Below are 15,868 nucleotides of genomic sequence, written 5' to 3'. Positions count from 1 at the left end.
ATGCACACCTCCTCCCAGTGAGGCATGGGGAGGGTCATGTATCTTCCTTTGCAGGTATGTGGATTCCTGGGAGACAGCTGCCACTGGGTGCAGGTGATAAAACCGCACATTTCATTCTGCGGACATCTGATAGTGCAGCCAGCTCCGCAGAGTCTGGCAGCACTGGCCCGACTGAAACTGGATCACACACAGCAGCAGGAAGGAGCGGGCACAGGGCTGTCAGAGGGAAGCCAGATAACAACTGGTTCTGGGCTGCTATTCCACACTGGAGGGGGAAGAGTGGAATCCAAGTGAGTTCACACACAGAGAGTCCTGAGTAAAACTGAACTATTATAACTGATGATTATAAGTTGTACTAACACCTTTACTAAACGTAAACAGGATGCTCAACATTATTCAAACCCCTAAAACACATCTTATGTGTATGAGCCACTGACTTGGTCTAAAATAGCCCAATGGAATTTCTTGAGAAGTAGGAATAGTGGTTCGGTCCTTAAAGGGATAGTTCACCAAAAAATTGGTATTCACTCGTTATCGTCTCACCACTATGCCGATGGAGGGGTTGGGGAAGTGTTTGAGCCCTAGGGTTAGGTATAAACAAATCCAATAAGTCCGTAAGCCCTGACATTCAAATTCGACTCGAAATGGCGTCATTTAGACCATGTTTTTAGTCTAAATGTCCTCTGATATCCGTTCGCATGCACACACTGGACAAAAGCTCTCGCTAGCATTATTACTTCCGCTTGCATTGACATTTAGGCTAAAAACATGGTGTAAATGACATTGTTTTTTGAATTTGAATGTCGGGGCTTAGGGACACTTGGATGACACCACAGGAGCAGAATGGAGGCATGTTATGTTTTTTTTCTGTTATTTTACATTTGAAGCAGTGGTTCCCAGTTACTATAATTGTATTGGATTTGGCTGCAACACTGTTTACCCCTGAAATTGCAAAAGTGTTTTGTGGACATCTGCATAGTGGTGAGTAGATAATGAGTGAATATTCATTTTTCTGTGAACTCAATGTAACACATTGCAACACTAGTCAGATTCAAGTATTAAGAACAATCCAGTTTCACTACCCAAGAAAAGAAAAAAAAACACAGCATCCACTCAAAGTTAACTACAAACATGACACTTTTATTGAGCTTTTTCCTGAATCAGTTACAGAAACAAGAGATTGAACCGTTTTGTTATTTTTTTGTTGTTTTTCTTCTAATCGGGGGAATCAAGTTCTATACATAGGCATGCTGCGTCACTGCACAGTCACAGCTGTGAAAACCAGTATCACCCCTGTCAGCTGCCCCACTGGAACAGTCTGAAGGCAACACAAATCGGGAGAGGACAAGCAGGGACGTGTCAAGCCCAGGGAGGATGGGTGTTCGAACAGGCTGCCCAGGGATGACAGATATAACATATAGAAATTTTGTGCAAATATCACCACAGTCTATTTGATTTTAAACACAGAGACGATACCAGTCGGAAGATTCTCTTTTTTTTTTTATTCCCCTCCTGTCTTCAAACTAATTGAGGAAGTTATTATTAGGTCCAGTGTCGTTGGCATTTTGTTCCTATTTTGGACCGTTTCCCCCTGACGTGAATCTCTTTGCTTCTCAAGAACCAGCTCTCTTTTGTGTTTAAGAAAGCACAGACATTAATGTGTGTCATTTGATATACACGGAAATTATGATTGCTGTCACATGACCTTTTACATAAATAGAGTTAGTATTCAAAAGTACATCTGAGAAAGGTCTTACATGTAGAAATGGTGATAAGCATGCACAGATAGGTAGTTGACAAGTGCAAAATCTACGAAGTCACATGTTATTCTTTTTTTTTGTACTTCACATTGAGTGAAAACATCACAAGAATTGAACCCCCCCCCCCCCCCCACCCCCTCAGCTCCAGAGTTTTGTCTCATAACTGCTGACCATCCAAAACCCTGAGGGACAGTTATCCTTCATGGGCTGCGACTCCCGGATCCAGGGCCCGCAGCCTGTTTCTGAACCAAACAGAGCTCTCTTTGGGCACGGAGCTGGCCTGCTAGTACCAGTCCTATTTTAGAATAGCTAGTGGGTAAGACATAAACATACAGCAGCAGTGAAGAGTTGACCCTTAATCTTTTCTTTGCCGAGGGCTGCTGTAAGACAAGGGCTCAGCGAAATGACTATTGATGGGCTTCAAATGGATTCTGCCCTCCCTGCTCTGTTTATTATAATTGTATCGCAGTGTAGGTCATTGTTTACTGCATGAAATGCCAAAAACTATTCACAGCCGTTGTCATTTTTCAGAAAACATGAAAAATAAGTATCCCGCAAAGAGTGGACCACTGTCTTGACCGAGAACACAAACACACTGTAAATCCCTATAAGTGATCATGTATCATGTATTTTCCTGAAAATGAATCAAACAAAAAAAAAGCATATCAAGTGTTGGCAAAACATTTCCAAAAATGCTAAATAAAAAAAATGAAAAGACACCAGCAGGATAAAAATAAAAGCATAATGTGACAGTAAGCAGTGTTTGAACACAAAGCAAACCAGTTTTAAGAAATACCCCAGAATAAAAATAGTTTGCAGTAGTCAGTTCTCCAGTGGGTCATATGACACTGGTGTCTAAACTCAGCCTACAGTTAAAAAAAAAGTAAACAAGCAAGCAAAGCTTTACAGCACTACTATGTACACAGCTTCTCGGGTGAAAGAGAGAGCTGGTGTCACAATGGAGGGAAAGGGTGTGAAACGTAGACACCAGTGAAACAGGAGTCCTTCTTGGCACGTGGACTTGAGCTATAGCCGACCACAGAGAGACAGGAGGAGGAGGAGGGGGGGGAGAGAGAGAGCGACTCTTCACCAGATAAAGACGACAACCCCACAGAGAAGAGCAGCACGGCCGCCCCCACAGAACACACAGCAACACACACGGGACAGACCAGGGAGGGAGCCATTTTCTCCCACTGATTGGAGGCCGAGTGACGGAAGTCGCAGAGATCTCACCGTGGCATGGACCCCCCTCTCCCCCCTTCCTCCCTTCTCCCTCTCTTCACATTTGATCTCGTCCTTTCTACCTTGCACTGTAAATCTGATCTTTGTGAGGCTATGGGATATCTCCGCACACCAGCCGCAGCCGCTCTATATATAACCGTCCCCCTCACTGTTTCACTGCTGTCCGCATCAGTGTTTGCTCCTGCAGTTCTGTGCCTCGCTGGGAAGCCGTGCGAAGGAGTAGTTAGCACCAGAGCGCAACCTTGACTTTGAAATCCCAACTCCACCCACCCACCAACTCCTGACACGCATAAAATACACAACACTGACGTACGCACCACACTTAAACACAGATAGAGGAACTAAGAACGGGAGACCATTTCATTTCCTCGCTCTGTTTCCTGCTGATATAAAGTGACAGTTTCTCCTGGCTGCTTCAAAACCGCCAGTGGCCACCGGAGATGTGGGAGAGCAGCGCAGCAGTCTGACCTAGATTCATGAATCAGTGCCTCCCCGTTGACGACTGACGCCCTCGTTGTCCAATGAGAGTCCACTCTACTCCACCGTATATATCTAACAGCAGTTCGTTAGCAGCTTGTGGTCCCACTGTTCAGGTGCTCCGGGCTACTTTTGTTGTGTCTGTGGTCACTGGGAACTTCTTTCCCCAGCGCGGTTCAGGGTTTCACAGTTTGTCTTCGCAAAGTGTCCATGCAGGTGGGAGGATGAGTTGAGGTGAGAGGAGTTTTGTGTCATATTCACAGAGGGGTACAGAGATGGGGAGAGAGGAAAATGGGTGGTGGTGGTGTTGTTGGTGGTGGTGGGGTAGGTTTGTTGGAGCGGTAGAGTTGAGATTTTAGGGAACGAGATGCGCACTCTCTCCTCTCGTATTGTACATATACACACCCACAGAGGCTGGGTTCTTTTTAAGCGGGCAGTGCTCAAGCTGTACAGTTGCCCATGTGCTTTGTCTTCACCTACACTGTGGATGGATGGAGGACAGAGCCAAATGTTTCCACTTGAGCGCCAGCGTTGTGAGGCGCAGCAGAAAAGACATCTTGACTGACAGAGAGAGAGAGAGAGAGAGAGAGAGAGAGAGAGGAGAGAGAGAGAGAGAGCAGGAAAAGCAATACATTTCACAGTTTTCAAGGATGCTTACAGTGCTCCAGTCTCAGGAGAGGAAATCAGATGAAAAAGAATACTGCATGTTTATATTTTCTGATCTGAGTCAGCGTGCGTTTTGTTTTGCGACTTTCTGGTCACACTTTGAGTTTCTAAAACCCTTCTGTTGAGATTTTTTTGTGCTGGAAGAGCTTTAGCTCTGTCCTCCATACCCTACTTTCCGCTCAGTCTCACACACACACTCATACATCATAAAAGTTGATTGGCACACAGTCAGTGTTAAAGTCTGTACACAGATTGCGATCCATGTCCGACACAACCAGGCAGTCCCCTCATCCTGGAACCCTCCCTCCTCACTCTCTCCATCCTCTTCATTTCTTCTTCTTCCTCTTTCCAGTCCCTGTTACTCACCACAGCTGCCTCCCTGTGTAGGTTGGAGGGGCAGAGGGCACCTAAGGAAGGAAAAAATTAAGCTTGTAAAATGATAAACAGTCTGAAGAGCATCATATATTCAGACATGTACAGACAGACACTGCATGCACACTGCAATCAATAAAAATAAGCATTCAGTAGCTAACAGCAGTAAGAGATCAGTGAAGGTGATTCAGGTTTCTCTCTCTCAGGATACACAGAGGCAACTGCTCAAACCTCTGCTCGGCTTCTGGTGGATGTTGTACCTGCAGACGTTACTCGAGGCTGTATAAAGACTTTAGGCTTGTCTGGACATTTTTCCATAGAAAAATTTATTCAATGTATATCAGTATTTATTAGTAAAGGACAGTGCTTTTGTAAAGAACCAAAGAAGCAAAAGGTTGTGTTAGTGAAGGCCTTTTCGTTTCTTTTTGGTTTGTTTGTTGGTTAGTAGCATTTCACAAAAACTACAGTACGGATTTTCGCAAAACTTAGTGGAAGTATGTGGTATGCGTCAAGGAAGAACCCGTTAAATGTTATTGTTTTTAAATTACTGGGTTTCACAAAGTTCTGTGCTTTACATATGCAATGGACCTACATAAGCTCACCTTTCCTTTCAAATGGATGCACAAAACTGTTCACGCAAACTAATGATATTTTACGCAGAGCAGCTCAACGAGAAGTCTGCATTCCGTTTGTTGACAAAAAACCTAGCAGCAATCTTTGGGAACAGTGACGACTAATTGTCTTTTAGTCAGTAGAGAGTTTTGCTTTAGCACTTTTGCAACCAGTGGTGTGTTGAACTTTTGTTTGGCAGACATTCCAATCGCTCAGTGGACAGATAGCACTGTGGCTTATTTACAGGCAACCATACACAAATCAATGTCAGATGAGTGACCATTTGTGACAAACGCATCCATGCATGTGTCCACTAAATACAATACCCACAGGCACGTGAACATACACACGCAAAGTGATAATGCACGCACACACTCACACCTCTCCCTCATTCCTGTGCAATGGCGTACGGTTCAGAAACGCACAAATGTGCATGCAGTCTCGTCGGCGTGGTCGAATGAGAGAGTGGCGTGTAAGCGGCGTGTACCTGAGACTGGGAGGATGTACTCACCGCTCCCCCATTTAGGATCATGGTCATCTCGGTGGGCTGGTAGACGTTGCTGCGGAAAGGAGCGCTGGGCCTGGTAGCGGTGTTACTGTTGTGTTGCCCGGCACCGGCACCGCCACCGCTCCTCAAGCCTGGTATGGAGTACACAGAGTGGCGGAGATTACTCACTATGACTCACAACATCAATCTTGAAGGGAGAAACACTTGCAGTGTAATCCTGCACCACATAAATTTCCTCCTGTACTTATTTCTAGCAACACATGCAAATTTCCTGATGTTCTATTACTCACTTTGGCCTACATTCCTCGGATGCACTGTGTGCACATATTACGCCAGTCTGCTTTAAAGTAATGGATGGTACAGTACCTGCAGTGTTCTCATCGCTGTATCCGTAGCCCTGGTTCTCCACAAACTGCCTGTGAGAGAGAGGGATATCTTCATCAAAGCTGGTCTCCCTCATACGTGTTGAATTCTGGGAGGTGTCAAAGTAATCCGGGGCAGTGGGCTGCGGTGGGGGTCTCAGGCAGATGTGGGATTCAGGTATGGCGTGGAAGATAAGCAGCAGCCAGCCCTGAGCCACTAAAGCGATGGCCAGTGCCGGATCATTCCAGTCCGGGGACCTCCCCAGCCAGGCATTTCCGTACAGATAGAAGCCCACCCAGGCCACCCACAGCAGCAGTGAAAGCAGGCAGGTCAACAGCAGCCAAATGGCGTTGCAGCGCCACTGACTTGTCTTCCCACACAGGGCCAGGGAGGCGGCAGTTAGTGCTGCCAATAGGAGTGCTAGTACGTAGCTGCAGGCTAGTGAGAAGTCCACAGGTAGGTACTGACAGGCAGCTCGTCCCTCCCGCAGCACGGTCAGAAGAAGCCACTCTGCAGCAATGATGCCCTGCACAGCACTCAAACCCAGCGCCAGGCCAGTGAGGGCGCAGCCACCAGGGCTCCGACGCTCCCGGCCTAGCCTGCGCAGACGGACACCCTGCACTAGCAAGCAGGAGAAGCAGACAGCAAACAGGAGACCCCAAAGGGCCCTGCGGAGCAAACATAACGACTCATCCTGATCAATCAGGTAAGCAAAGCTCAGGCCGAACAAGCCAAGGATGCCGAGGAGGAGCAGGAGGATGGGTCCCACAGCGCTGCGCTTCTCAGCCTCACTGATGTGGCGTAAACGGCACAGCAGGACAAGAGCTAGTAAGATGGCAGCCAGGATCCCGCCTGCAGCCACAGCCTCTACAGCTACACCCCAGATGGAGTCCAGGTCACAGAGGAGGGTGTAGGGACGCACAAGGCCCCAGCCACAGCCTCTTGGAAGAGCCTCAGAGTCCTCGGAGTTCTGACTACTGGCATGATGAGCAACAGTCAGCAGCAGCAGGAGGAGGACTGGGTGGAACGCCATTTCTGAGAGATCAACAGAACAGAAGGCAGAGAGGGAGATGATGAAGAGAACAAGGAGCAGAGAGGAGGCAATAGAGAAAGTCAAGGAAATGGAGGAAAAGGGGGGGAGACAAAGCGAAAAAGGAGTGAGTCATTCTGGTCATAAATGTTTGGAAGGCTACAGAACAGAAGAGAGTGATTTCCACAGTTACCATCCGCCTGTGCGGGACAATACAGACAATCATCCACTGCTGTGTTTTTAGCGAGGAAACAAAGGGCAGTAGTTCAGGCGGAGTGAATGACTGAAGCCTTCCTGAGCACAAAACACACTAAAGTTCCTTTTAACCATTTAAAGGCATTTAGGTTTCAACACTTTGAAATAAACAACACAAACATGGCTGAAAAGAAACCGACAAACCCAGAAAAGCCCAGATCAGCTGCCTTCAGTTCATTCACAAAAGAGTAAGGTCAGAGGCAGAGTGCCCACAATGCTGCTAAGGAGAGTTTCAGCTGTGTTATTTGTCCAGTCTCGTCCAGTGAACCGGCGGCCAGAGCACTGACAGGAAAGCTGCAGCGTCATGCATATTTTAATGAAAAAACAAGAGATACAGAGAAAGGAACTACTGCGTACAAGCAGTTTGACTCACTATCAGGCATCTAGGGCCGTCTAGCAAGGCTGGAGATGATGCACGACAAACTGCACACGCAAATACACAGCGCCTCGAGCACGAATACTAACACTCGTGTACTTTTGAGAGAAGTGTCCCGCCGAAAAAAACAACAGCATGCATTCCAAATCGATTGTCTCAGTCTACCTTTTTCTTTATTCATCACAAATGTCAGACAGCCAAAGACACACGCACATAAATACTATATTTGTTGGGACGATCAGTGCTGTCACCTGACAGTATTTTATGGGAGGATGATCTGTATTTAAAGCCACACACACAGACACACGTACACACAGTAACACACACAGTAACACATCTTGCCAGGTTACTGTCAACTGTCAGAAATTCTTTCCAAGCTGAGTCAGTCATTAGTGCGTTAAACAATCCACTTTAGCAAAGTACACACACACACACACACACACACACACACACACACACACACACACACACACACACGTTTTTCTATGCTTAAAGCCTTACTTGTCTTTCTGTAGTTACCTCTGCCAAGGAGGTTGTATTTTGGTCTACATTTATTTGTCTGTTAGCAAGATTACACACAAAACTACACGGCCACATTTTGTGGAGGGGTGGGGCATGACCCCAGCAAGACCCCATTCAATGTTGGTGTGGATCTGGATCAGGGGGCGGATCCAGAACAGTTTTTTCCCTTTCTTCAACACTGAGAGATCTCAATATTTTCATTGATTTCTCAGAAAATAATTTCATGGATATTGACGAAAAACGGACGAATATCTATATGCGTGTTTATTTTGGTGCAGATCCAATTACAAATCTGCAACGATGTAGATGTGGTTTCATAAGGGGACAGTTGGGCCTAGGTGGGGGTGTGTTCTCTACTGAGTGCCATTCTAGTTTTGATATTTAAACAAATCTGCCAGTGTCCACAAATAGACTGCACTGCAGTATTTACATACCACATGAAGGACAGTGGATATCCCCAGCTTCCATCAGTTTAAACACACACCAGCCAAAGCTACAGGTCACACACAGCCCCTCCAGCATGTAGTTTATTAAATGGGTCAGTCACAGAGAAGAAGACAAACCTCAAGAGGACTGGTCTGATGGATCTGCAGCAAATAGACTAGAACGAATTTTGAATGTAAGACGACGACTGTATACTGTTTCACTCTCCCTGCTCTAGTGCTGTTTTCTACTGATTTCAGCATAAGCGCTTTAAAATGTTCCAACTTGTATAAGCGGTACTTGTATATACCACTTATACAAGTATAATAGAGTAAAGAATATTTTGCAGGAAAGCTCCATAGCAGTAAAAACCCCCCACCGCATCCTTACACCAAGTTCTGTGATAATCTGTCCTGTAGTTTTTGTGTAATCTAGTTGTGTTGTGTTGTGTTCACAACTTGTTTCGCTGACCCCCAGTGTGCAAGAAGTCTGTTACCACAGCTTCAAACATTCTCCTGGTGGAAAAAAGAGATTTGTCCATAACTCAGCCAAGCAAAACTATATAGTGTGACTGAGCTGCTATCCAACAAGACAATTAGTATTCACAGATTAAAAGACCTGTCATATCTTTCCCTGTTTATATGTTCACATCAATCAGCTCCTCAGAGAGATGAGTCACCAAAAAATGCATGGAAAAAAGAAACAGTGCTGGAGCTTTATACACACACACACACACACACACACACACACACACACACACACACACACACACACACACACACACACACACACACACACACACACACACACACACACACACGACAACCTATACCAAATAGGGGCCACAAATACACAAACACGCTCACACTCCTAATTAACTCAAACAGTGTGTTGTTTTTCTGGTGAGCTCCTGATAACCATGGTTACGCCCCATCTCAAAACGACAGGAATAAAACAAAAGGAAGAGGCAACAAAGAGAGAGAGGCCCACTCATCCTCAACATGTCGAGCAGACTAACTGCTCCTCCTCTGTCTTTTTTTGTGTCTTTCTTTGTCGCCGTCTTTGTCACTTCCTATCGTGACATGACTGTAAAATCACAAAGTTCAAGTCCAAGCTCTCAACAAGAGACGAGACGCGACTGAAGCCTTTTTCACTCACCCTCTCACCCAGTTACAGTCTCTTGCACAGACGGTGGCCCTGGCTGTGATCTGGCAGATGAAGGATGCACACAGAGGGCTGCCAGCGGCCACACATGATCGCATGCAGCCAGTCCGCCGACTTGCAGACGTGCAAGATCACAAATGCTCATGCAAACATGTACGACGCACAGGACATAACACACACCTACAGCAACACACACTGGAATCCTCTTCCCTGCCTGTCACTAATGAGTCATGGAAACAGAGAGAGAGAGAGAGAGAGAGAGAGCCTCTGGCCTTCCACTATGTGCAGTACAGAGGATGCTGCCGCCGTCTCATCCTCCCCATCCCTCCTCACCCTCCCATATTTCTAGAAATGTTTCCCTCTCTGTCACTCGGCTCTGTGCAGCCATTTCTGTCCTCCCCTCCATTTAAAACCCTCAGTTCTGTCAGATTTCTATGCCACCTCTCCGCCAGAGCAGCCAGAGCGCTCTCGTCTTTCTGCTACATTTGAAAACGTTCTGCGAAAGATGTGCCTCACACACCTTCTCTCCCCACATTTTCTCTCTCCTGTCAGCCCCACGCGACTAATCCCAAGCACACCCCTCTTCCTTCCATTTTGGCTTCTCCTTCTTCCTTTCTTGTTCCCCTTCCTCCTCTTCTCTCACCCCCCGCTCTGCCTTTATTCTTGCTGTGTATCTTATGTAACTGGGAGAGGGATCCAGCTCCTGCCAGTTCTGCTGCATGGCTGCTGTTTCTCATCATCTTCCTCAGTGCTAAGCAGCCTGCGCCAGCAGGCCGGAGGTCCATCTTAGCTTTGTATTCTGCACATCGCAGGGTTACATGCATTAATTTTGCACGTGTCACTCTCATGCACGTTTGCACAGACTGGCACAATGCCCACGTGTGCAGGCTCCATTTGCATGTAAATATAACATTCAGTTTAGTGGCATGTATTATTCATGTGTGTATGGGAAGGCAGCACATTCTCACACAAAGCTGAATCTGGCAAATATGCAGCATGCATTCCTTATAGTGCTGCTGTGAACACACAACAGGGACACAAGTGTGAGAGTGCAAATGTGCAGCGCTGCAGTCGTTCAAATGTGTTCCAAGATCTATAGCAAGCCGTCCTGTGCAATTACAACTTCCAACAACTATCAGACATGGCGCACGACCAGATGCTGTGTAATTACTGCCGTGATAATTGGGAGGATTATTGCAATTTGACGACTCACTTCAAATCTCTTCTTTTTTTTTTCTCCTAATGTTTGATTCAGACAGGGGCAATAATGGAAAGGAGAGAGAGAGAGAGAGAGAGAGAGAGAGAGAGAGAGAGAGAGAGAGAGAGAGAGAGAGAGAGAGAGAGAGAGAGAGAGAGAGAGAGAGACTACTGTAGATATCTGTGTGTGGGTATATTGATAGAAACACAGCGAGCCGGCTGTTTAGGTGAGCAGGTCATTCGTGGGTCCTGTGCTGGCATCTGCTTTCTGAAGATGCTATTTGTTACAGACCTCTTCCTGTTCTGACACTGCATGCATTAACATCTTACATCTTACATCAGTAGCCGCATGGTCTTACATAATGCCTTAAGTCATAATGAATTAAGCCACTCTGGTTTAAAAATGCATCTGGGCTTCAAAATAACTTTGGCTGCTCTAATAGCCGAGACACCTTTCTTAAAATACATTGATAATATATCTGTCTCAAGCTATTCCAGATTGAATTAACTGTGAATAATTGGCTTGAAGTAGCTTCCAGAGTTGGAGTATATGGTCTGAAGCAGCATTTTAAACGGAGGCGAGAGAGAGGAGGTTCACTGAGTATCAAAAACGCCCTTAGATATATGACATATACAGCACATGCATTCTTCTCTCATTCATATTTCTCTTTGTCTCTTTTCACCTCTGACATCACCAGCCGGGCTTTTTAAGATGCATCCTTTCATAATGTGGACACACTCTTAACCAGAACAGATAGGTCTCGTTCAGTCAAGGACACTGACAGAACATATGGTTGTTACAAACCCAGAACTTGTGACTCGCCAGAGAAAGCCTTACCAATGCGGCTACAGAGAGAGACCTCTCGGGCAGAAGATTGCAAAGGCTCGGAAATTAGATTTCAAAGCATGTTGATATCTGTGCGACGAACCTTTGATACATTTCTCTGCACAGATTCACTCTCATGTAATCACGTCATTATTAGTTTGATGGACTTAACGCATGATGTCAGCCCCGATCCCTTGCAGCTGATTGTGACAGATGACAAGATGGCAGTAAAATGGAATAAAGAGGAAGAAAGACAAGGGGAGGGGCAATAGACGTCAGGGTATGACGTGTGATATAAAATATTAAAAAGGAGGTGGTGGGGACAAGTTTGAGGGAAAAAATAGACTCACAGACACAGAGGGAGAAAGCAGGCCTTGGAGGGGGAAAAAAGACAAGACACAGGATAGCGAGACTGAAGAGGGGTGGTCCATTCACTGCATCGGCCTCCAGGGTGTCATCGTGAAAAAACTGACAGTGGAAATATTTTCCCCAGCCTCCTCAAGCACCCCTGGCCATCCTAATTAGGCCTCATTACCATGTGACTGGGCTCACAGCAAGACCGTATGCTAATTGACTTGGCAATTAACAGTGCCAGTGTTTAATCTCAAATTCCCCCCCTCCTCTCTCTCTCTTTACATCAACAACCAATGGGGCTATCGGTCAGATGTGAAGGCATCCCGAACCCACAGATACAACCTGAAACCTGAGGCACAGACCTCTGGTGTCATGTGTTGAGCTTCCATGTAATATCAATAAGCACCTTCCACTGTTGATGAATGGAGGGGTTTGATCAGCCCAGAGAGATCAGATCGGGCTAGAGTGCGATAGTGATCAGGCGAGCGAGAGAAACAAGGAGCAGCCGGGTGTGTGGAGGAAGAATTGGAGCGCGCCTTGTGCTCCTTGTGCCTGGAGCGTGTGTGTGTGTATGTGTGTTTGTGTTTGGCTGTGTGTGAGTGTGATAGGAAGAGGGGTGAGCACATGAACACAAATAGGAAAGGAGAAGAAGGGAAGATGTATCTGCACATCAGATCATACACTCAGCTGTGTGATGGGTACGTAAAGAGGCCACACACGCACACACACAACCTTGTACTTCTCTCTTGGTTGAGGACACTCATTGGCATAATGCATGTCCTAGCCCCTGACCTTAACCATCACAACTAAATGCCTAACCCTAAACCCAAACCAAACATTAACCCTCAAATAGCCCTTTTGCAAGCGAGGACCGGCCAAAATGTTCTCACTTTCCCAAAATGTCTTCACTCCGTAAGGTCAAGGTCCTCACAAATGTATCTGTGTACACACACACACACACATGCACAACCATCCAAACATATGGCATCAGCCCCGAGGAGATACTGTATCATCCTCTGTTCCCCAGAGTAAGCTAACTAACTCATGAAAAGCAAAGCCTGAGAATAAATAAATAGCGCCACTGTGCAGAATATTGATTGATGATGGGAAGCAGAACACTCCAAAACAGGCCCCGGAGCTTTCTGAGTACACAAATACTGCACTGACAGTGACTCGAGGCTCGTGTATCATCTATCCACTGACCAATCCATACATCGACATCCATTTCCATACTAACTTACTTTGTCTTATCGGACCCAAGTGGGTATTTAAGTGCAATTTCTTGCAGTGTTAGACATCCTGCAGCGCCCTGCCTCTGCAGGCCAGCATGGGAAGGACATGTCTTGTAAAGGGACACCCTTGGTTTTGAGCTGACCTAAGGAGCAGCTCAATGCAAACACACATTTGGAGAATGCTCTTTTTTCTTTCTTTTTTAAGCACACACACACACACACACACACCACCACCACCACCTTCTCTCAACAATGCTGGCCACATGGGAGGGTCCCTAGGGGGTTCTAGATGAGTGTGTTTGTTTGAGGCAGCAGCAGTAGGACCATTGTTACTGAGTTGTGTGTGTGTGTCTCTCTCTCTCTCTCTCTCTCTCTCTCTCTCTCTCTCTCTCTCTCTCTCTCTCTCTCTCTCTCTCTCTCTGTGTGTGTGTGTGTGTGTGTGTGTGTGTGTGTGTGTGTGTGTGTGTGTGTGTGTGTGTGTGTGTGTGTGTGTGTGTGTGTGTGTGTGTGTGTGTGGGAGAGGGAGACAGGGAGATCCAAAAATAGAGAATGACATCTTACATGCAAACCACAGAATATAAGAGTGATTGACTCTCCTAAAATATCCAAATGAATTGAGGGATGAAAATGGAGGCGCAGCCACAAAAAAAGGAGACCAACCATTTCCTCCTCACAGCCAATCAGACGTTACATTTCGCACAGGTCAAAGTCCTCCACAGACGCGTCTTTACTTTACGGCTTTACATGATTTTGTCTAATGCCTCTCGAGGTCAAGCCCACGTGTGACAACCCCTGTGCGTAAATATGCGTTTTCCTGCAACACGTCTGCTGAACTGCGCGTCCTCTCCGCTCCACACACACCTATGCATTTGGTGCATCGCCTTTATCCATGTCAGTGATGCAACTCTGTGGTGACAAGCCCCGAAACAGCCTGATCACAACACAAACCGAGATCGCCCTAGATACCGAGTTCCCCCCCCCCCCATCTGGATCCACTGGAGAAAAAAACAGTCCCCTCTCTCTCTCTCAATACATATCACACATGTATCCTCAAGGATATCACACTGCCCTGCCCCCCTCCTCCCGTTCCTATAATCAATATCCTGAGGGCTCCATGCTGACCAGCACGTACCTTTATCGATGTAAACAAATCCGATCGGGAGCGAAGGCAGACGGCACGTTCGTCAGGTTTAATGGGAGAAATAATTTCTAAGAAAAAATGTCACATTTCGGAACAAGCCGTCTTTGGTTTTTCACCCCCACATCCACATGGAGCGGTGCGCGATCAGATGGTTCCTCCTGCTCCGCGCTCCCAACCGGAGGGACCCGGTTACTCAGCCCGTCGTCCTCAAAGGCGGGATCGGCATAAATCCCGGGTCGTGGCGAGTCCAAACGTTTCGGGGGGTGTGGGGGGGGGCACCGGGACTGTCAGGGTGGAAACGTGCAGGAGATTCTCACCCTCTAAACCCTTTGTTTAGCGGTGCGCATCTTTGACTTCCACTGCACCCAGCAACGAGGGCGCAGAAGCCAAAGTGAATACAACGCACGGGTTCGCCGAAGTCTCGCCGCGATGAGCAGAACAACACGGTGATCTCCTCTGCTGCTGCTACTGGGCCGCGTGTGTCGCTGAGTGGCGGCGCTGACGATCACTGCTTCCCGCTGCACATCTCCCGACTGAGCGCATCACCGAAACTGCGCTCCGCATAACGTGCGTAATGGTAATCCCTCTCCGCGCACACACACACACACACACACACAGGGAGAGAGAGAGAGAGAGAGAGAGAGGGGGAAAGTGACAGCTCCGACAGTGCCGCCACAGTGTCTGTCCTCCCTCCCTTTAACTCTTTAACTCTACAATAAATGAATTGGAGCCTGTCAGGAGGAGGCACCTTATTAAATCATTTCTAGACACTTTCTCTTACACACGCGCAAAAGCACATAAACACACACACACACACACACACACACACACACACGGTCTTGATGTCACATGCACGAAGTGTACGCACAATTGGTATTCGCGAAATTCTGCTTAATTCCAGCTGGTGCTGTTTTGATTTTCACTCGGTCAATGCGCTAAATCATAGAAAATATGCCAATAGTGTCAAGTTATCTATTAAGATTTCATTTCCGGTGGTGTCTTTCAAAATAAAGTTCAAGCTCGTTCCCTATAGCCACTATTCTAAAAATAAGTCACACATCCTCATTGTAGAAATATTAATACAAATCTGTTTTACTGTAGTGACAATATAAATGGATGGAAGGGTCGACGTTGAAATAGCAGGTTTATCCAAAACACGACACACACACACACACACACACACACACACATTTCTGTCTTCTTCTTTCTCAAATTGTGAGCACACTCATCTGCATAATGGATTCTCTAGTCCCCTAATCCTGACCTAAACCTGATTCTAACCTTAACCTAAACCTAAGTGTAACCCTCAATCTAAACATTTTAATTCCCTCATTATCTACTCACCACT

The 15,868-nt window shown here is 46.5% G+C and overlaps 1 protein-coding gene across 3 annotated transcripts; it reads right to left on the bottom strand.

Annotated features, from left to right (window-relative positions):
• Positions 1 to 1,119: 1,119 nt before the first annotated feature.
• gprc5ba (G protein-coupled receptor, class C, group 5, member Ba) lies at positions 1,120 to 15,471 on the bottom strand. 3 transcript variants are annotated; one of them, XM_035180295.2, is made up of 4 exons: positions 15,389 to 15,471; positions 6,004 to 7,035; positions 5,617 to 5,768; positions 1,120 to 4,552 (listed from the first exon to the last, which is right to left on the bottom strand). In XM_035180295.2, exons 2-4 carry the CDS (start codon positions 7,031 to 7,033, stop codon positions 4,508 to 4,510), a joined length of 1,227 nt encoding a protein of 408 aa, XP_035036186.1. In that variant the 5' UTR covers positions 7,034 to 7,035; positions 15,389 to 15,471; the 3' UTR covers positions 1,120 to 4,507. The 3 variants fall into 3 exon arrangements, with proteins under 3 accessions (XP_035036186.1, XP_035036185.1, XP_035036187.1); XM_035180294.2 differs by lacking the exon at positions 15,389 to 15,471 and adding an exon at positions 14,512 to 15,349; XM_035180296.2 differs by lacking the exon at positions 15,389 to 15,471 and adding an exon at positions 14,512 to 15,346 and having other exon boundaries at positions 5,641 to 5,768.
• Between the last annotated feature and the right edge of the window lie 397 nt (positions 15,472 to 15,868).

Source organism: Hippoglossus stenolepis, chromosome 16 (genome assembly GCF_022539355.2).
Source record: "Hippoglossus stenolepis isolate QCI-W04-F060 chromosome 16, HSTE1.2, whole genome shotgun sequence".
NCBI lineage: Eukaryota > Metazoa > Chordata > Actinopteri > Pleuronectiformes > Pleuronectidae > Hippoglossus > Hippoglossus stenolepis.
This window is presented reverse-complemented; position numbering and strand designations above follow the sequence as displayed.